This window comes from Giraffa tippelskirchi, chromosome 10, assembly GCF_054371585.1.
Source record: "Giraffa tippelskirchi isolate mGirTip1 chromosome 10, T2T-mGirTip1v1.2.pri, whole genome shotgun sequence".
NCBI classification, from domain to species: Eukaryota; Metazoa; Chordata; class Mammalia; order Artiodactyla; family Giraffidae; genus Giraffa; species Giraffa tippelskirchi.
Window position 1 is genome coordinate 96083751 of NC_137284.1, and position 21333 is coordinate 96105083.

Genomic DNA, 21333 nt, shown 5'->3' on the forward strand with positions numbered 1-21333 from the left:
TTTCTTTTTTAAAATTTATTGTGCTTCTTGTGAAAATCAAAGTACAGGATTCAAGTAGCAAAGCCAGCATCTCCAGGGTGTGTGACAGGGACGATCAGGGCCGTGGTCTCAGTGGAGGTGCTCAGGGAGGAAACAGGGAACTGCCCGCTGCGTGTGCTCAGGGGGCATGAGGACTTGGGGGTGGGGAGGAGCTGATGAGGTTGTGGAGACAGTGGTGGGAGAGGCTCCCCTGGACTAGCCCTGGGCCGAGCCTTTGAGTAATGGCAGAATTCCTTGTTACAGAGGAAAACTGTCTGCCCAGTGGTTTGAAAAACCCTTACACAACGATAGAAAATTATACACAACATCTAAAATAGCCCAAACCCAGAAAGCAAGCCTGGCTAGGTCCTCAGTAGAGAATTTCTGGGACAATAGATGAAGGAGGAAGATTGACCCCTTTGTTGTCCCCTCTGTCACGAGCTCTTCCCATCACAGCAGACACCTGTTCTCCTAAACACACAGAAGGAGGTGATGACAAAGTAGATGGCACTCTTGAGGAGGAGGATGAGGTAGGTGTAGTAAGCAGAGTTGTATGTGAACTGCAGCTGCACGGTATCTAGGAGAAGTCATGTGATTATTACCCATTCTTTCAAAAGGATAGGACACGCCTCCTAACAGTGTGTGCTTAGTCGCTCTGTTGTGTCCGACTCTTTGCAACCCCACGGACTGTAGCCTGCCAGGCTCCTCTGTCCATGGGGATTCTCCAGGCAAGAATACTGGAGTGGGTTGCCATGCCCTCCTCCAGGGGATCTTCCCAACCCAGGGATCAAACCCAGGTCTCCCGCTTTGCAGGCAGATTCTTCGCCCTCTGAGCCACCAGGGAAGCCCAATAAGTGATGTGGTCACAATTATTTACTTCTGATCATCTACATTGGCGTGACACCCCTATAATACCAAACCCCAAAGTAAACATCTATCATCACAACCACCACCACCAGGACAGCTCAGAATTCAGCTCACAGTTCAAGTTAACAGCCTCAGCTAAATCCAGTAGAACCTTCCAAAATATTAAAAAGTAACGTTATATTTTTAATGCAGTCCAGTAGGGAAAATCATTTGTGATAAATTGCTTTCAGCATTTTCTTCACACCCTTGCCATATGTCTAAAAAATAATGAATAATATTCATTAACCACTAACCAAACGCTAAACACTTTTCTGAGAGCTTTGCATGCAAATCTTTAATCTTATTTAATTTTTACAATAACCTATGAGATCATTATTTTCAACCCCCATTTTACAAATAAACTGAGGACAGAGATGTGTAATTTGCCTGACGTCACACATTTAGAAAGTACCAGGAGCCACATTTCAATCCCAGTAACATGATTCTAATGAGCACATTCTTAGCTGTCATGTAGTTCTGCATCTCCACACTCAGTGCATACCCCAGACACCGAAAAGTTTAGCATAAATACCAATTTGAATCACTGGTGTGGAAGGATCTGATGGATTACACCTTGTGCATCAGTGAGATTCCTAAGAAGGTCACGATCTGTGAAATTTGGTGGCGTCTACACTGGGTGGGGCAGGGTGTAGTAAAATGAACATTGTGCAAAATGGAAGAAAGTGGTTAGCCCAGTTCTCAGAAAGTTTACGTGCTCATGCCTCACTCACTTGTCTGTCCCAAATATCTCTCATCGTGGCTGTGATGTTATAGGCTAATTGCACTTTGAAGTTTTACAAGGAATATATGATGTCAAGGCATAATTAACAACACTGATGATGGATGATGATTTGGCTAAAGGAACAAGGCTAAAGTCTGTTCCTGAGGAAATTTCTCTCTTTATAGAGGCAGAACTCCAGAATCACTAGTATATGGTGTAGAAAAGATCTCAGAAGGTGACATGCTCATAACTTACCGCCCAGTGTCAGGTCAGGTGTTAGCTGAGTTTCAGACCCCCTGACACATTGAGAATGAAGAAGGGATCAGCAGGACCAGAGCCAGTGCTTCTAAATTCACTAAGAACCTTCATGTAGGGAGAAGGGGCCACCAACTAGTACTGATCCTGTGCCAGCTAAATGGATACCCTATGGAGATATTCCTCATAGGTGACTTTATCTCTTCAATAACTGAAAGTGAAAGTGTTAGTTGTTCAGTCATGTCTGACTCTTTGCAACCCCATGGACTGTAGCCCACCAGGCTTCTCTGTCCATGGAATTCCCCAGGCAAGAGTACTGGAGTGGGTTGCTGTGCCCTTCTCTAGGGGATCTTCCCAACCCAGGGATCAAACCCAGGTCTCCTGCATTGCAGGTAGATTCTTTACTGTCTGAGCCACCAGGGAAGCACCCCCCTTCAATGACTGAGTTAGGTGTAATTCTTCCCTATTGGCAGGTGAGGATCCTGCTGTTCAGCAATGTAAGTAATGTACCTACATTAATGCAACTAATAACCAAAGAACTCTAGTCTGTGATAGCTGAAAGCCCAGGCACTTACACCTCCGGCCAGACATCCGTTGTGTCAGGGCCTTGGTTTGTGGATTTCTTACTCCATATCAATGTCTTAGAGGAGGGATTCAAATGTCCTGGGTTGAAATTCCAGATCTAGCTGTGAGACTCAGTACAAGGGATTTAATTAATTTTAGCTCATCGCCCTCATCTGTAAAATGGGGGGGAAATTAATATATACCCTCTCACAAGCTTTATGAGAATCATACTTAAAATACATGGGAGACATAGTATAAGGCCTTCTGTAAGAATATGAAACTATAAGCACCAGTTATGTTATTAGCTACTAGCAACAACCAAAGACTCAACATATATAAAAGCAACTTGGTATCATTTTCACATAGTCACTATAATCAAAAGCTACACAATTGACTGAAACCCACTGTTGAATAATTCAGAGCGTATCACTGCATCCTCTAATTGAGAGTCATCTCACACCAAAACCAGTATTTATTGTGTTAAGATGACTATTACAGAATGTTGGATTTACTTAAAATATGTGTAACTTAAAATATATAGACTGTGTAGCGGTCTATGTAATAGACTTACTTAGGATTTACTTATGAACTGTATAACAGTCTATTTTGCAATATCCAGATGTGCTGATTTTCTACCTTAAACCAAGTCCAAAAGTTTAATTTATCAAGAAGAAAAAAGCGTTGTAAAATAACATAAAGGCAAATACAGATAAAACTTACTGTTTTCATCTTTCAGACATGCTTTTGTAGAATTAGTGGCTTCTAGAAGAGAAAATAGTAGTCAATTGTTCATACTTACTATTTGATACATGATATATATGTATATGTATGTTTGTGTGTATGTATATATGTACACAATACACATACATATATATAAAATTTGCCAATAGAGACAGGAGAGACACTGATCAAATGTATGAATCTTAAAGTTTCAGAAATAATTGGTCTTTCCTACCATACACCAGGAAAATTCAAAAGGTAATTTCATCAGGAGGAAAAGAAAATGCTATAGGATGACATGAAGGCAAACATATACAAAAACTTACCACTTTCACCTCTTGCACAAGCTTTTGTAAAATCAGTATCAGTGACTTCTAGAAGAAATGAGAGCAAATATTAATCAATTGTCCACAACCATTATGACTGTGTCTGTATGTATATGTAAGTGTGTATATATATATATATATATATAATCTGCTGATAGACAAGTCAGTCGGTTCTTAAAACTATGAAAATTTTTAGCATTACCATTCCAGATAATTGGTCTTTTCTAATCTAAGCCAGAGAAGTTCAAAAGAAGTTAATTAATCAGAAGGGAAAAAATTACTAAAGCATAACACGAAGATGCATGCAAGCCTGCTAAGATGCTTCAGTCGTGTCCGACTCTTTGAGACCCTATGGACTGTGGCCCTCCAGGCTCTTCTATCCATGGAATTCTCCAGGCAAAAATAATGGAGTGGATTGCCATGCCCTCCTCCAGGGGATCTTCCTGACCCAGGGGTCGAACCCATGTCTCCTGTGGCTCCTGCATTGCAGGCAGATTCTTTACCACTGAGCCACCAGGGAAACCCAACATAAAAGCAAACATACACAAAAACTTACCGCTTTCATCTTTCAAACAATCATTTGGAGGCTCAGTAGTAGTAACAACTGGGGTGAAAACTACAATAAATGAAAGAAAGTATTGTCAATTATTCATGTTCATTATTTGACAGTGTGCATATGTGATTATATGTGTATGTATAACATATATATATGTATGTATGCATGTAGCATATATATATATTATATATATAATCTGCTGACAGATTAAAATATGAGCCCTACAAATCCAGGAGTAGTTCATCTGATACTATGTAATTCAGTAGACCTAATTCATATATTGTTTTCTACACATGACAGTGTCTGTCCAAAACACAATTTCAAGAAATATTTGCAGAAAGGCAAACAGAAGAAGTGGCTGCTCGACATCTTCAGCATCTACTGCTGACATGAAAGGATGTTCCCAAGATGAACACGTCCTGAATCCCACGTTCAAGGGAGTCTGGCTCAGGTAAATTTTTTCCTGAACGCCAAAGAATTGATGCTTTCAAACTGTGGTGCTGGAGAAGACTCATGAGAGTCCCTTGGACTGCAAGGAGATCCAACCAGTCCATCCTAAAGGAAATCAGTCCTGAATGTTCATTGGAAGGACTGATGCTGAAACTGAAGCTCCAATACTTTGGCCACCTGATGGGAAGAGCCGTGTCATTGGAAAAGACCCTGATGCTGGGAAAGATAGAAGGCAGGACTAGAAGGGGACAAGAGGATGAGATGGTTGGATGGCATCACCAACTCAATAGACATGAGCTTGAGCAAGCTCCAGGAGATGGTGAAGGACAGGGAAGCCTAGCATGCTGCAGTCCATGGGGTCGCAAAGAGTCAGACACAACTGAGAGACTGAACAACAATACACTATTCTTGAAAGTGAAAGTGTTAGTCTCTCAGTCCTGTCTGACTTTTTACAACCCATGGACTGTAGCCCACCAGGCTCTTCTGTCCGTGGGATTCTCCAGGCAAGAATACTGGAGTGGGTTGTGATTCTCTTCTACAAAGTATCTTCCCAACCCAGGAATAGAATCCAATTCTCCTGCATTGCAAGGAGATTCTTTACCATCTGAACCCAAGGAAGAAGCCCATATAATATTCTTAACTTTTATCAAAAACAAGAAACTTCCCAAAAATAACATTAGAAATTTACTAAAGAATGACATTTACAGAAATGCCCTCTTTAGCTATATGGCCATTAAACCCATAGGAAACATTTATTTCAGAAAGTAAGTGCCAAGTATCACACATGATGAAAGGAAACTTGTCTCCTTTATGGTAATTATTACCATGAAACCTACTACCCTTTTTATTTTTCCTTAATCACTGAAAAATTAAACCTAATAGGACAGTTAGAGCCATGATTATATTAAACTGCATTTAGCAAATTTGTTTATCTATTTCTTAGAGTAGAAATAGAAATTTAGGGAGTTTCTGTAATCTTACTTTTGATCAGTTTAAGGAAAGAATATAAATAATACAGTAGATTCATAAATAAATACACCCATTTATGTTTTGGAATGCAAATTTTTTGTTGACTTGATTTCATTTGCTCTTCATTGCAGTCCCAGAACAAAGCCAAGGCAAATGTTGAAGCTTCATTTGATCTTTGGACAAACTAAGAATCAGGGAAGATAAAGACTTAACTTCAGAAGTTCAGACTGGTGCACAGCAAACATCTGTGCTCATTTTATGTGCTTGGTTCCCACTGCTTAAAAAGGCTTCCTAACTACAGAGAAAAGCACAAAATGATTCCTCTGATGGGCACTCTGTGGCTTTTGGTCTGTTAGGTGAATTACTCAGAAAGTTAAGTCCCGAGTCCAGGGAGTTAGAGGATCACTGTCAAGGTCAAGATACACCCAGCACTTTGCCCCCACCAGTTGGACACGTCCAGCATCTGCTCACAGGGGCTGCTTTGGGACGTCATGCCTGGATCACAAGTGATCCTGAGTCATCCAGAAAAGTGTATATTCTCTTGACTGTAGTGTATCCTCCTAGGACAGTAATTCACCCCAGTGTGTCCATCCACACATCCCTCCAGACCTGGCATGTGCTAGGGCTACAATAAAAGTATCTTGAAAGACCTTTTCTAATAGCAAGAAGTACATTCATTATGTACAATGGGAATAAGTTTGCACACTTTAGTCTCACCCAATCTTTAATTACAGAATTTAACTTCAAGGTGGTAAATAAAGTACAAATTTTAACTAAGACCATAATAAAACTGCAGCAGTAAATTATTCTCTTCAGTTGGTCAAAAAGTTCTTTCAAGTTTTTTCCATAACATCTTATGAAAAACCCAAATAAGCTTTTTAGCCAATTCAATACTTTTTGTTGAACCGCAATCTGGCTTCCTCATAAGAACATCATTTTGTCATTTAATAACTCACTGTTTCTGACTTATACTTTGAGTAAAGCAGGATTAAAGTGAGAATGACTTTGCTTGGTGAGTAGAGCATTCCTGAAAGATATATAAATGTTTTTATTTCCTGATCAACCAAGATGATCAAAAGTGGAATTTCTTTTTGCAGATTTGTTGTGCACCAAGTTACCAGACGCTTTCACATGTTTTCTTTCATTTAATCCATACAAGGACCCTAAAATCATCATTGTGACTATAACATTTTGGAAGATGAAACTGGGGCTGAGAAAGCTTAAAAATGTTTTTTCTTTTTTTGTTTTGTGTTCCTATGACTGTACTATTTTAATTCTAGTGGAAATTTCAGGACATTCATGCTACCATTAAACATAATTAAACATCTTAGAAAGGCGTATTTATTTGACTTGACAGAAAAGTTGGGTATTGTCTTTGAAAAGCTGTGTTCTGGGAGGTTATTGTCGTTTAGTTGCTGAGTTATGTCTCACTCTTCTTTTGTGACCCAGGCTCCTCTGTCTGTGGAATTTCCAAGGCAAAAATACTGGAGTGGGTTTGTGTTTCCTAATCCAGGGGATCTTGCCAACCCAGGGCTCAAACCCATGTCTCCTGCATTGGCAGGTGGATTCTTTACCACTGAGCCACTAGGGAAGCCCGAGGGAGGTTATATTTATATTTATGTTTATATTCACATACCTTCATTCGCTGCAGGAAAAAGAATCTCTTGATCTTTTCCTCTTGGATTTTTATCATGTTTGACGATACATACGTGCTCTTTCTTCATGGAGTTTTCTGTCACTGTCAGCCAGCTGAACTTCATGTATGTGTCATTGGTCTTCGTGGTATTTCCCTGCTGGAATGGCAGAGCTCTGTTGCCATTCTTTTCTTTCCAAGAAACCTTAATAACGTCAGAGAAAAATTTTTCCGGGAGACAAAGATATGTTGCAGCCTGGTGATGGTTGGTTTCATTAATTGAAGGAAGAAAAATTGTGGGTTTGGGAAAAGTATCTGCAGGAAGTTTTTTATCTGCAGAGGGAGATAGAAAAGAATTTAAAATAGTTATTAGAGAAACCCAGAGAACCATGGAATAAACTAGCATGTAATGAAAGGAAGAAAACATGTCACTGAATTAGCGCTCACCATGGATTCCAATAACAGTAGATTTTAAGGGACTTACTATCCTTTTTATTTTCAATAGGAAGAGACGTTCAAGAGGTTATGTAACTTGCCCAAAGTCACAGCTAGCATAGTAGAACCTGGATTACACGTTGGCCTTTGTTCTTTTTCCACATGGTAAGATGGGGTATGAGTTTTATCTCCTTTCAAAATTCATGAACACGTTTATTTTTTAACATCTCTTTTGTTCTATCATAGTGGAGCCTGTTTTAAAGTAGATGAGTGGGCTTCCCTAATGGCTCAGTGGTAAAGAATCCTCCTGCCAATGTAGGAGACACAGATTCGATCCCTGATCCAGAAGATCCCACATGCCTCGAGCAACTAAGCCCCTGCACCACAACTATTGAGCCTGTGCTCTAGAGCCCTGAAGACACGACTACTGAGCCCTGTGCTGCGACTATGAAGCCCCGTGGCCTAGAGCCCACATTTCAAACAAGAGAAGCCACTGCAATGAGAAGCCCGCACTGCAGTGAAGAGTAGCCCCACTCTCTGAAACTAGAGAAAAGCCCATGTTGCAGCAAAGAAGATGCAGCAAGGACAAAAATTAAAAAAATAAAATTATATTAAGAAAATGAAGCGTTCGGGTGTGTGGTGGGAATGAGAATGGGGGAGAAGTCCAGGTAACTTTGATAGTTTCTCTAGAGGTGAGAATCTTTGACTTTTTCCTTTTTTCAAGCTTTTTATTTTATATTTGAGTATAGCTGATTAACAATGCTATGTTAGTTTCAAATGTACAATAAAGTGATTCAGTTGTACATACACATGTATCTCTTCTTTTTCAAATTCTTTTCCCAATTAGATTGTTACAGAATATTGAGCAAAGTTCCCTTCCCTGTGCTATATACAGTAGGTCCTTGTTGGTTATCCATTTTAAATATAGCAGTGTGTATATGTCAGTCTCAAAGTCCCTCACTATCCCTCCCTCCACCCTTCCCCCGTAACCATAAGTTTGTTCTCTAAGTCTGTGAGTCTGCTTCTGTTTTGTAAATAATTTCAATTGTATCATTTCTTTTTAGATTCTACATATAAGAGATATCATATCATATTTATCTCTTTCTCGGTCTGAATTACCTCATTTGGTACGACAATCTCTAGGTCCATCCATGTTGCTGCAAATGGTATTGTTTCATCCTTTCTAATGGCTAAGTAATATTCCAGCATATATCTACATACAAACACACACACACCATAGCTTCTTTATCCATTCTTCTGTCATTGGACACTTAGGTTACTTTCAGGTCTTGGATATTGTGAATAGCGCTGCTATCAACATAGAGGTGCTTGTATCTTTTCAGACCATGTTTTTCTCTGGGAATACGCCCAGGAGTGGGATTGCAGGATCATATGATAGCTCTATTTTCAGTCTCTTAAGGAACATCCCTACTGTTGTGCATAGTCACTGCACCAATTTGCATTCCCACCAACAGTGTAGGAAAGTTCCCTTCTCTCCACTACTTTCCCTTCCTATCCTATTTTGTAACTTGTGCTCTCTTTGGCCGCATAACTCATCCTCATGTTTTGCAACTCTGCAGAACTTCATTTAACTACTCTGGAATGAACCATATTTATCTTACTTTTCATATAAATAAATGTCAGTAGGAAATTTATTGTATTTTGAAACAATATACAGTCATTTTTTATAATGGGAATTAGTGTCCCTGAGTACTCGACAATCTGTGATGTTGAACTTACAGCTTCAAATGTGGATCACCTGCCCATTTCTGAAGTGATGGGATTCTTCTGGTGGGTTTCTAATTTTATATGACATCCGCACTTCAGATCTGAAAACTTTCAGATTTTTGAGTGGAGGAGTTGATTGTTTACAGTGCCTTGAATTTGGAAACAAAATAGCAATATTTCCAAAACTTCTATTAAAAAAAGATATAATTTTCTGACATGCTTTATATAAACCTTATCAAGTAATGCATTTATTAGAATTTTGCTTCACTTCAGAGAATGTTTACCAAGGCACATTTACTTTTGAAATTGCATTTCAAGTTTAAGCATGATGAAGAATGCACAGTATTTTGATTCTGTGTCTCCCCCAGTGTTAAATCTACCCTATAAGTTTGCTGAACTTCTTTAGAGCTCCATGGTTTACTCTGTTTTCATCTGCTACATAAAGTATACAATTAAAAATTAAATGTATGCTTCCTGAATTTCTTATAGACATGATGTCAACATATATACAAAACATGGTTTACAAATGATCCCACTTAAATGCTGGAATGTTTCCTGATTATATATATATGGTTAAAATAATGGTTGAAATTATAAATGTTAAAACTCTTTCCAATTTATTTCCAAATGAATACACAAATACTTTACTCATATTCTCTTTGAGCTAGTTGAGAGTTGGTTTAATCATTCTGAGGGCAGTTGCTTAAGAACAGAAAAATTAAACTTCTCATTTGAAAAGAAAAAGAAAAAAATTCTTGAGAAATTTTTCCTCTGTAGCAAAATTCCTGAGTTTTCTACTAAAGAAGTAAGCAAACAGAGGTCATTTTAAAACTTACGTTGCAAATACAATTAGGTCCTAATGTGTTTAATTTTATACACTTCACTTATGGTGTAAATAATATTTTCTTGATTATGATAGTAAGATACTATATATTTCTCCCATCACATACTTTGCTTTTATTGTTTAAGAGTACTCTATTTTTACTTATATTTTATAAATTAAATAATTAGAACTATTCCACATTTAAATAAGCAAATTACATTATGACCTTTGTATCTGTATTTAATTGACTTCACATCATGATCATTTAATTTATGAATTAAAATTTTTCTGATAAATATGATCATGAAGCCCAAGTTTATTGGCTAAGGGCCAATAAATGTTTGTGTTAGAGGTGATATCAATTAAGTGAAAGGATTCAGATGTAAAACACATAGAAGAACAACAAATATAAAAACAAATACACGTTAACTTCCTTTTTCTTGACAAATAGAAAGCAGTCTGTTAAAGAGAGACAAATAACCTCCCAATTCAATTTTGTGTGTGTGAGTGGACAGTAAGATAACTTTTTGTTTAAGGAGTTAGAAGTACAGCTGCATCCTCTGAAGAATTTCTCTTCTGTCAATATTTTTGGATGCAAACAACTCTTCTTCCTGGGTACAGTTTTCCCTTTGCATTTGAATAGAGTGTGGATACACCTATCTAGCACCGACAATGTGTTCCACAGTGTGTTAGGGACACTACTGACAGGCTTTCATTGAATTCTCATAGGATACCTGCTGGACACATATGACTATCCCATTTTGTGGATTCAGAAACTGAGGCCAAAGAATAACTGACCAAGTGCTCATAAACAGTAAATGGTAGACCCAGACATCCTGATCAGAGTGACTCCAAAGCCAGGTTCTTTGAAAACACCCCTTTGCCATCAGGAAAGGAAATGTGTCAGCTCACAAAACTTACCTATAATAACCAACTTCGGCCTTGGACCAAGCACTTTCATGATGATCACATACGTTATACAGGAACCCTTTATATATTTCCACATGTTCACAAAGCCAAATCCTACTATATTTGCACACAGTTGTCTACAGTATGCTCTAAGGATTTGTTTTAATATCTTTCCTAAATTGCTACATCTAATCCCCATTCACATTCCCATTTTCCCAAACATTTTAAACTATTATTCCAATTTGTTTCTTGCCTTCCCTCCACTACCTTGAAAAAAAATGCCCTTCTTCAGGTACTTACCTAGGACGAAAACTTTTGTTCCTTCACCAAAGATCATGTTGTTTAAATTCCACAGTGATTCAACTTGTGACAAAAACTTTAGACTAATTTAGCTTCTCTGAGTTCTTTAAATCCTAGTGGAATCGTGACAGCCTGGGATACAAGAGACCAAGTTTCTGGTCCTGATTCACTTTGCTCATAACAGATTGCATCGCTGAGCTAATCAGGTAAATTAAAGTTTTCGGTGTTTGTTTATTTGAAAACATAGTGTTAGCGTGAATCAGTTTGACATCCCTTTTAATGCTGAAGTGAGACCAATATGAAACAAGATCTGAAAAAGTGATTTGATTAAAAATGCTATGGAAAAGAAAGACCATAAAAATTATTATCATTATTATTAGTGATTTCTTATTATTAGCTGATTGTGTGCTCCAACATAATATTTTAATATCATGGGACCAGGGCTTGCCCTTACTGATGGGAATTCAGTATTTTGGGGTTGCAGCTGAGTCTGTGGCAATTAACTGTGAAGATTGGTTCCTTTGTTTGCCTTCTACTATGCTCCACATGTCAGGAATTCTCAAAGCCATTGTCATAGGACACGTGCTTTTCATACACACAGCTTAAAGGCAATTGTTTATCTAGTATTACCCGCTGTATTTTCAGGGTTAAGCAACTCAAAGGGAGCATTGGCTAAAGCCTAATATGTATAGTCAGTATATGGAATTACTTCACTTGTGTGTCCAAAACAAATGGCTTCCCCCTCCTGCTCAATCAACAGCACAATCAATATTTTTCCAAGCTTTTACTAGAAATTTCAGCCTCAGACTGACTTCTCTCCAGCTCATGAGTAGAATTCAGCTTGCAACTCTTGGCCTTCAAGGCAGGATGATAAGAGAAATGATAGGATGCCTGGCTCTCAAATCCTATTATTGTCATGTTGGATTGTGAAAACCTTACCTGCCTGACCCTATCTGCTGAGGGTCACCATCTGGAAATGACATTCAATGTTATGGTATCCGTAGCACTGATGAACTGGTAGTATAAATGGGTTTGATTAAAGACCATTTCTTCCATTTTATAAAGTGGATGTTGAAGACTATAGCCATCTTTATTTCACTTTTCTCTTAACTTGATGTATTAAAGTCCTTTTCTAATTTTGTGTTGTAAAAACACATCATATTAAAAAATTTGGTGTGCTTATTTTATCAGCTAATAAAAAGTATGTATTTCACCACCTTTTCATTTTTTCTTTTTTATATTCACTTTTTTAATTGAGCTAGAGCAGACACATAACTCTCCTACCCTTGAGCAATAAAATCTTAACCTGTGCTTTCTGCTAGAAGTCCTTTTTCTTCCTGCTTCCCTGGGTGCCTTTGATCTTCTTATTTCATGCCCTTCCTGTACATGGCATTTTCTATCTTAGGTCTTTACAAATAAATTTTGGAAACATGCAATTTAAATAAACAGAAGCACTGTTTTCACACACGAGTAATAATACAAATTATAACCTATTACAAATTAAGAAGTCAATTAAATAATCCATTTAAAAGATCAAGCTACAGAGGAGTAAATGTTCAGAATATAAAAACTTAGACTTCATTTTTCTCACCTTCTGTAATGGTCCAGACTCTGTCCTTTGGAATAAACAAGTCTCTACTGAATCCCAATATTTGCCACAGTAACTTGTTATGTGACTTTAGGCAAGTACCTGAACTTCTCTAAACCTCAGTTTTCTTATCTGTGGAATGGGAAGAGGAGGATTCCTTCTGAGGAAAAGATAAGGCACTGAAACTACTTATCATGATGTCTAGCCCTCAGCAAATAGTAGCTGATATTATTATTCTTCTCTATAGTGGGACAGCTTGGGGTCATTTTATCAAATTCTTTGGACAGATAAAATATATGAATTTTATAAGCAATAACTATTACATCATTTGAGAAAGAAACAAGCTCACCAATGCAAGATCTGTTGTTTCTCTGACAGCCACAGGCCATAGAATATGGGCCCAATCAAGCCAGCATCTAGAATGCTTTTCCACTAGACTACAAGCTGTTTGAGTGTTGGGATTTGTTCTGTGTCTTGTTCACACTTCTGTCTCCAGCGTCCGCACAGAAACAGTCCTCAAAAAATGTTTGCTGAGAGAATGAGCAAGTGAGGATGTTCCACCATGCAGACTCTTTTCATGGACTTTGGAGCTGAGATGGCTTGAACTCACAAATTCCATTACACTGGTCCATTTCCAAGCAATGCAGCAAGAATTGTCATGACATACATTCTGACTGCTCTCAGCTTCCCTCTATGAAACTAGAGTAACAAGAAGTGGGATTTACAAATGTTATATAGTCATTTATTATAAGAAATTTTTTTTGCACTGCTGTTAGGTCTTAGGTGAAGATCAGTAATACAGGTTTTGCAGGTTATTGGGGGAAAACTATAGAGAATAGAAAATTTAAAAAGTGTTTCTCACTTAATAAACCATTTATAAGAAAAGGAATTTTTTTTTGTAAATTCCTTTACAAAAAACTTTACTGACATAAACTTTGCCAACAACTTTACTGACATAATCACATATTATGGTAATGGTGTAAGTATATTCAAACATAAATGAAACAATGAAACAGATATAGTCCTTAAAATATTTTAATTTCTAGCCTGAGTCTATTGTGCGTGTGTGTGTGTGGATATTCTAAAAGATGAATTTCAGTGGCTTACAAGCAGGAAGTAGTTTTGTTTCCACGTACATCCATACACAGTGACCACTAGCTGCAAAACTGCTGTTCGCATGCTGAGGCCAAGTATGTGGCAGTCATTATGGGGGATTTTAAGTTTTTGGGTTTTTTTCTGAAAAGCATCTATCAGTCTTTCATGACTAAGGTAAACATAGAAAAAATGTTACTTACCACAGGGAGCTACTATGAGCTTAGCTCCTTCTCCAAACATCTTCTTCCAAACTGAGCTGTCATACTGGTTCAGGCTCCTACAATGATCTCAGCCTTCTCCTACCTTCATGAAGTGACTAGCAGTTTAACACCTTCGGGCTGACAATTTGACCTTCTGAGTTCTTTTGGAAGTCCTTGATAATGGGTTTTATGGCATCTGATATTTTATAAGTTTTCCTCAGATCAATGGGCCCAAATATCTGTTTTCCATGGTGGACTAATCATTGACAATACTGATAAAAAATGAAAAGGATAAAATCAGGAAAAGAAGAGTTTGACACTAGCAGGTTAACCACCTGTTCTCCTTTCCCATATTTCCAGGAATTGTATTCAAAGAATTAAGACTTTTTTTTTTTTTAATTTCCAGGTGTTCAGCTGTGTTGAAACTGCTCAGAGTTCACATCAAAGGAAAAGCTCTTCTGTTCTCACAAACACCAGGGCTGCTCAGTTAGTGATTTGGGACTATATTTCTGAAAGGAGGAAACTTTTCAGTAACTGAAAATGCAAATTTGCCAATTCAAGTGTACTTGAGAAATGTGGACAAAGTTCTCCATTCATCGGGTAACATGATTCTGTTTTGGGGGAGGGAGAGTATTGTTGACTTACAATGTTGTGTTAGCTTCTAAGATGAAAACCAGTAATAGATATTTTGCAAATTATCGGAGAAAAGAGAACGATGTTTTTTTTATCTTAAACGATAAAAGAAAATTCAGAAAAGTGTTTGTCACTTAATAGACCATTTACAACAAAGTGATTCAATTATACATATATATGTGTGTGTATATGTATATATATATATATATATTCTTCTCCTATATGCTTATTATAGGATATTAAATATAGTTCCCTATGCTATACAGTAGGACCTTGTTGTTTATATATTTTATATATAATAGTTTGTATCTGCTAATCCCAAACTCCTAATCTATCCCTTTCCCACCCGTTTCCCCTTTGGTAGCTATAAGCTTGTTTTCTATGTCTGTGAGTGTGTTTCTGTTTTGTAAATAAGTTCATCTGTGTCGTATTTTAGATTCCACATATAAATGATATTACACGATGTTTGTGTTACTCTGTCTGACTTCATTTAGCATATCATCTCTAGGCCCATCCATGTCACTGTGAATGGTGTTATTTAATTCTTTTTTAGGGCTGAGTAGTATTCCCTTGTGTATATATACCACCTCTTCTTTACCCATTCAACTGTGAATGGACATTAGGTAGGTTCCATGTCTTGGCTATTGTAAATGTTGGTGCTATGAAATTTGGGTGCATGTATCTTTTTGAATTATAGTTTTGTCCAGATAAATGCCTAGGAGTGAGATTGCTGGATCATATGGCAACTCTATTTTTAGTTTTTTAAGGAACCTCTGTAATGTTCTCCACAGTGGCTGCAGCAATTTACATTCCCATCAACAGTGTAAGAGAGTTCCCTTTTCTTCACCATCTCTCCAGCATTTGTTATTTGTAGACTTTTTAATGATGCATTCTGACCAGTGTGAGGTAAATCTTCATTGTTTTGATTTGCATTTCTGTAATAATTAGTGACAGGCAACTTGATTCTTTACCGCAATAATTAGAAATGAGAACACAAGTTCCGTGATGATTTATTGTCTTTCATAGGATAAAAGAAGAAATTTGTAGAATACTATTTTCCTTGAAATTATAGATTCCTTATTTAAACTAAAATTTGAGAGCAAAGGCCAGGTCTCTTAAGATGAAAGAAGAAATGTCTTCCAGACTGTTCTGTAATCTTAAGCCACTCAGTTGGATAAAGAGAAAAAGAAATTGCCAGAAGCAGCTGAATGCTCCTCTGAGTACAGATGAGCTGTCCATTTGCCAGGACACAGACAGGACTGACCGTGACTATCCCCCTGTCCACTCCAGACCCACCCTGGCATTGTTAAATCCCTTACTGCATCAAGCATAATGCCTTTCCTATGGAGATAAATCTATATGATAGATATTATTGGTACAAAAGAAAAATGTTAAAATAAAGCTGTAATTCTTTAATACAATGTTTACACTATATTTTCAAAAACAGTTACACTCATTAGCTCATTTTATGTAAATGATGGTATTTTGAGCCAAGAAACAAGTCTCCACAGAGATGGGGATGTAACATAAGGATGGATGATCAGCTAGAAAATGATAAAGCTGGAATGCAAACATTTCTGTAATACCAAGTGCCCACAGTGTGCTACAGAAGGGAACATGGAATCATTCAATACTGCTTTTAATTCTTTTTAAAACAATTTTTAGTTCCTTTTGGAAGATAGTCGATTAACAATGTTCTGTCAGTTTCACGTGTACAACAAAGTGATTTTAATTCTAACTTTGCCTATTACCTGCTTGATTTATTTGCTATCTAACACTCAGTGTTCTAGCTCTGAAAGTGTAGTAAGAACACCTATGTCTCACATCATTATAAGGAAGATGCATAGCACAATCCAGATATAACACAGGAGTTCAGTGGATCAGACCTGTATCTCCTTCCTCTCGGCTCCTTCTCTTTTTGGAAAGAGGCAGGTCACAGAGATACCACTGAAAGGACCTAATGTGGACCGGGGTACACCCTTTGCATCCCCTTAGTTCCCTGACTTGAATGAGAGCATTGGTATCTCCCGACAGAAGAACTCTCTGTCATAGGCTGCTAGAGATCTCAGCCTTGCCTCCCAGTATACACTCTGTGATGGAGCTTCATGGTCAAGGCTGTGGGGCAGCCACAGCCATCTTTGTCATTGAGGGAGATCCCCAACCATCTCACACCTAACATGAGCAAGGAAGGAGCTGACTGTAAATGTCCTATTTTTCCTGTGCCAAAGAGGAATGGAAAATTAATGTCAGAAAAGTTTGATTCAAAAATTAACAACTATATACCAATAAAGTTTTTTAAAAATTAATAAAAATCTATTACTATTCTACTCTATCACACTGCCCTCAATGAACATGACCTGGGGCATCAGCACAATACACAGCCATGCCTTTGCCATCCTACATCCCTCACTTTGAAAGAGACAGACTAGCTGAAATGCTTCCCAAAGCAAGTGACAGTCTTGGGACCATGTCTTTCATCCTGGCAGTGATTACCCTGAAAATGAGATCACCCAAGACAGGTATAGTCTAGGTTTCTAAATATGTCTCAGTAGGATTTTCATGCAGAAAAGAGCTAATCTATCACCGTGGAGGTTGCAACTGACATTAAGTGGTATGATTCCAAGAGAGAGACATTTTGGAATGGTTGTATTCTGCTTTAGACCTGAGAAAACTGATGCTTAAAAGCGTGAAGATCTTGCTTAAGGTCACAGAGCTCATAAGGGAAAAGCCAGAGTCAGTGAGGGGTGAGAATAGGGTTCAGAGCATAGTAGAGGTTCACAGCAGAGGCACTGGGCTGTCTCTTCCTGGGGACTGTGGACCATGTATTAATAGCTCTGTAAGGACATGGGTGACAAGCTGGTTCTTCTTGTTGGCCACATTGTCACCAGTTCAAAGAATTCACTCTCTGTGGACTCAGGCATTGGTGTGGCTGCAAGAACAGGAAAGGGTTGTATTAGGATGATGGGGAAGATGAAGTAAACGGGTGTGAAACAGAGCTGGAGTAAGTTTCCGTCCCCTTTACCTCCACCTCTTCTAACACGTACTGGGGGATCTTAGCTTTGAATTAGGCCTTCAGTGCAGGGTTGGGGGTTGGGCTCTTTCAGATAGAAAGCATATATGAATTATACATTTCTAACTGCAAAATCAGAGCTCAGGGAGGTAGACAATGAGTTTAGGAATCTGCAGGAACAATTCAGAATTTTTTACACTTTCCTTTTACTAATTGTTTTACTATTGCAATTAAGCTGTACATAAACTTTGAATTTCCACTTGAAAAGGGTCTAAATTCAGCTTAAACTTCAAAAAGATTTTATTTCTCTTCCTCATACAGCATCAGGGGCTTTCCTGTTTGGGGGTTGAAGAATCAGTGACACAGGCTTTCTTTTTTTTTTCTTCTTTTCATAAGAAGGTAGTGAGTATAGTGATAAGTGATTTGTGTAATTTTCCTATAAATGCAGAGATCAGAGGCATATACTTTTAGCTGTCCAACCTCCTCATTTTATAGAGGAGAGCAGAGTAGCCAGAGATTCACTCAAAATTCCATATGTGGTGACATTCAAGAAGACGTGTATAATAGGATATTGAATATAGCTCCCTGTGCTATACAATAGGACTTTTTTGCCAATCCATTCTATACATAATAGTTTGCATCTGCTAATCCCAAGCTCCCAGTCCTTCCCTCCCCCACCCTCCTTCCCCTTGGCAACCACACGTCTGTCCTCTATGCCCCTGAGTCTGTTTCTGTTTCATAGATAGGTTCATTTGTGCCATATTTTAGATTCCACATATATGTGATATAATAGAGTGTCTGTCTTTCTATTTTTAACTTACTTCACTTAGTATGATAATCTCTAGTTGTATTCATGTTGCTGTAAATGGCATTATTTTATTCTTTTTTATGACTGAGTAGTATTCCATTGTGTATATGCACCACATCGTCTTTATTCATTCATTTGTTGATGGAAGTTTAGGTTGTTTGCAGGTTTTGGCTATTGTGAGCTATATTTCAATGAAAAAAAAATAAATTAAAAAACAAAGAGAAGTGTAAAGCAGAGAATCTGATGTCTCATCCAGGGTTAACTGCATCACCATGAGGATTTTTATCAACTCAAACTCATGAGTGCCAGGCATGCCAATAGATGAGGACACTGAGACATTGCCAATATTTTTTCCTGGGCTTCTAACTGCTGTCTATTCCCCCGAAAAAATGGTAACAATGGGTGAACAACTTAGAGACTGGAATCAAGCATACACTTCCAGGCTCAGCTTTCAAACATTTTGTGGCAGATCTAGACAGTCCTTCCCCCTTGAAATCATTTATATGACATTTTATCTGTGCATCCTTCGAGGGAAATGGTCAGATTTTTATATTTTTAGTCAATACCAGAGCTGTCATTAGAAATAAATGTGAGTCACCAATTCAAGCCATAGATGAAAATGTTTTGGCTTCTGCATCAAAAAAAAAGGACACTTAAAATGAATGTTAGGACTATTTTTACTTAGTCCAAGATATCCAAAATAGTTCAACAGTAAGTCAATATAAAAATAATTAAGGAGATATTCCACTTGTTTTTTTCTGCAACTATTTTCAATATATAGCTTGTATTGTAGACATACAGTCCATCTCAGCTTGGACTCTTGAACTAAATACATTTCAAGGGCTCAATAGCTGGATGTGTTTAGTAGCTGGTGGATTGAACAGTCCAGATTTTCCTCCAAATGCTCCAGACAAGCTGAACTGAACGATCTTTAGAAAAGTCCCTGTCACCTGCACAGTCGTCAGGATACTGAGAGATCACACCAAGGCAACCTAAGGGACTCGGAGGCAGTGGCAGTTGCCAGGTCTGGGCGAGCAGTGGGTCTCAGGGCTTTTTGTGCAGATCCCGGGGCTGCGCGCACTGCTGTGCCAATTCCCAGGCAGCACAGTAGTACAGGCCCTCGTCGCTCTTCGCCAGCTTCATCAAGGACATGGTGCAGCTCTTGCCATCCCCGCCGCGGGCCGCGTTGACTTTATCACCTTTCAGGACCGAATCCCACTGCACATCCCGCTTGGACAAGGCTACATAGAGAAGCCTCTCAGGGGCCTGGCCCTCCAGCTGACGGAACCAGTGGACGTAATCCACAGACCGAGTGACCCGGCAGGACACAGTCATAGATCCACCTGCGTGCCCCACCATCACGGACCGCTGTCCCAGTCTGAGCTCCTGCTGGATACCTGCAAGGGATGCGATGAGGGCAGGGTGAGCCCGTAGCCTCTGGGTGCATCCCGCCCGGCCCAACGGGGAAGCCGCGGGGACTCACCTGGAACCACGAGGGCCCAGAGGAGGGCCAGGCGGCCCAGCACGACTCTGCCCCCTGCCCCGAGGGAAGAGCCCATGGTGGTGGGGGCTCAAATTGCCCGGAGGCTCCACACCTGGGTGTGTGATGGAGGTCAGGTCAGGGTCTGAGTGGGTGCTTCTCTCAGGCTACCGGGGGCAACTGGTGAGAGAAATAAGGGAAGGGTGGAGGAGGGAGGAGCCAGAGGGAGGAGACAAGAGTTTGACCACAGGGTGAGGGGAGGAATGATAAACGAGAAAGTTCTGAGAAAACACTCACGGATATTGGTGGAATAATAAAACAGGAATACCGAGATCGGTGATTGGGCATCAAATATACTTTGGCAGTGTGCTAACTGATTTATGCTCATTGTTTTATTAAATCCTGAAACCTTGTGGGATAAATAATATCTTCAGTTTAGAAATGGGGAAACCTGGGACTATTTTATTTCATTTTGTTCTAACTTTTATTTTAGAGTATAGTATAGTCGATTACAATGTTGTGTTAGTTTCAGCTGTACAGCAAAGTGATATATATATATCCTTTTTCAGATTCTTTTCCCACATAGTTTATTACAGAATATTGAGTAGAGTTTCCTGCGGTATACAGTAGGTCCTTGTTGTTTATTTTATATTTGGTGGTGGTTTAGTCTCATAGTTGTGTCCTTTGCTTTGGAACCCCATGGACTGTAGCCTACAAGGCTCCTCTGTCCATGGGATTCTCCAGGCAAGAATACTGGAGTGGGTTGCCATGCCCTCCTCCAGGGGATCTTTCCAACCCAGGATTGAACCTCTCTTGCATTGCAGGCAGATTTTTACCAACTGAGCCACCAGGGAAGCCCATTTTATATATAGTAGTGTGTATATATTAATCTCCAATTCCTAATTTATCCCTTCCCCAAAGGAGATGACAAAGAATGCTCAAACTACAGCACAATTGCACTCATCTCACATGCTAGTAAAGTAATGCTCAAAATTCTCCAAGCCAGCCTTCAGCAGTACGTGAACCGTGAACTTCCAGATGTTCAAGCTGGTTTTAGAAAAGGCAGAGGAACCAGAGATCAAATTGCCAATATCTGCTAGATCATCGAAAAAGCAAGAGAGTTCCAGAAAAACACCTTTTTCTGCTTTATTGACTACGCCAAAGCCTTTGACTGTGTGGATCACAATAAACTGTGGAAAATTCTGA

At 38.7% G+C, this 21333-nt stretch overlaps 1 gene segment (V, D, J or C); it reads right to left on the reverse strand.

The window, feature by feature from the left end:
- Positions 1 to 20291, reverse strand: LOC145524199 (T cell receptor gamma constant 2-like). The segment is given in 8 exon segments: positions 1 to 595; positions 3185 to 3226; positions 3511 to 3558; positions 4067 to 4126; positions 7122 to 7451; positions 11314 to 11376; positions 19754 to 20044; positions 20131 to 20291. Coding segments are annotated over 8 exon segments (1053 nt in total).
- Between the last annotated feature and the right edge of the window lie 1042 nt (positions 20292 to 21333).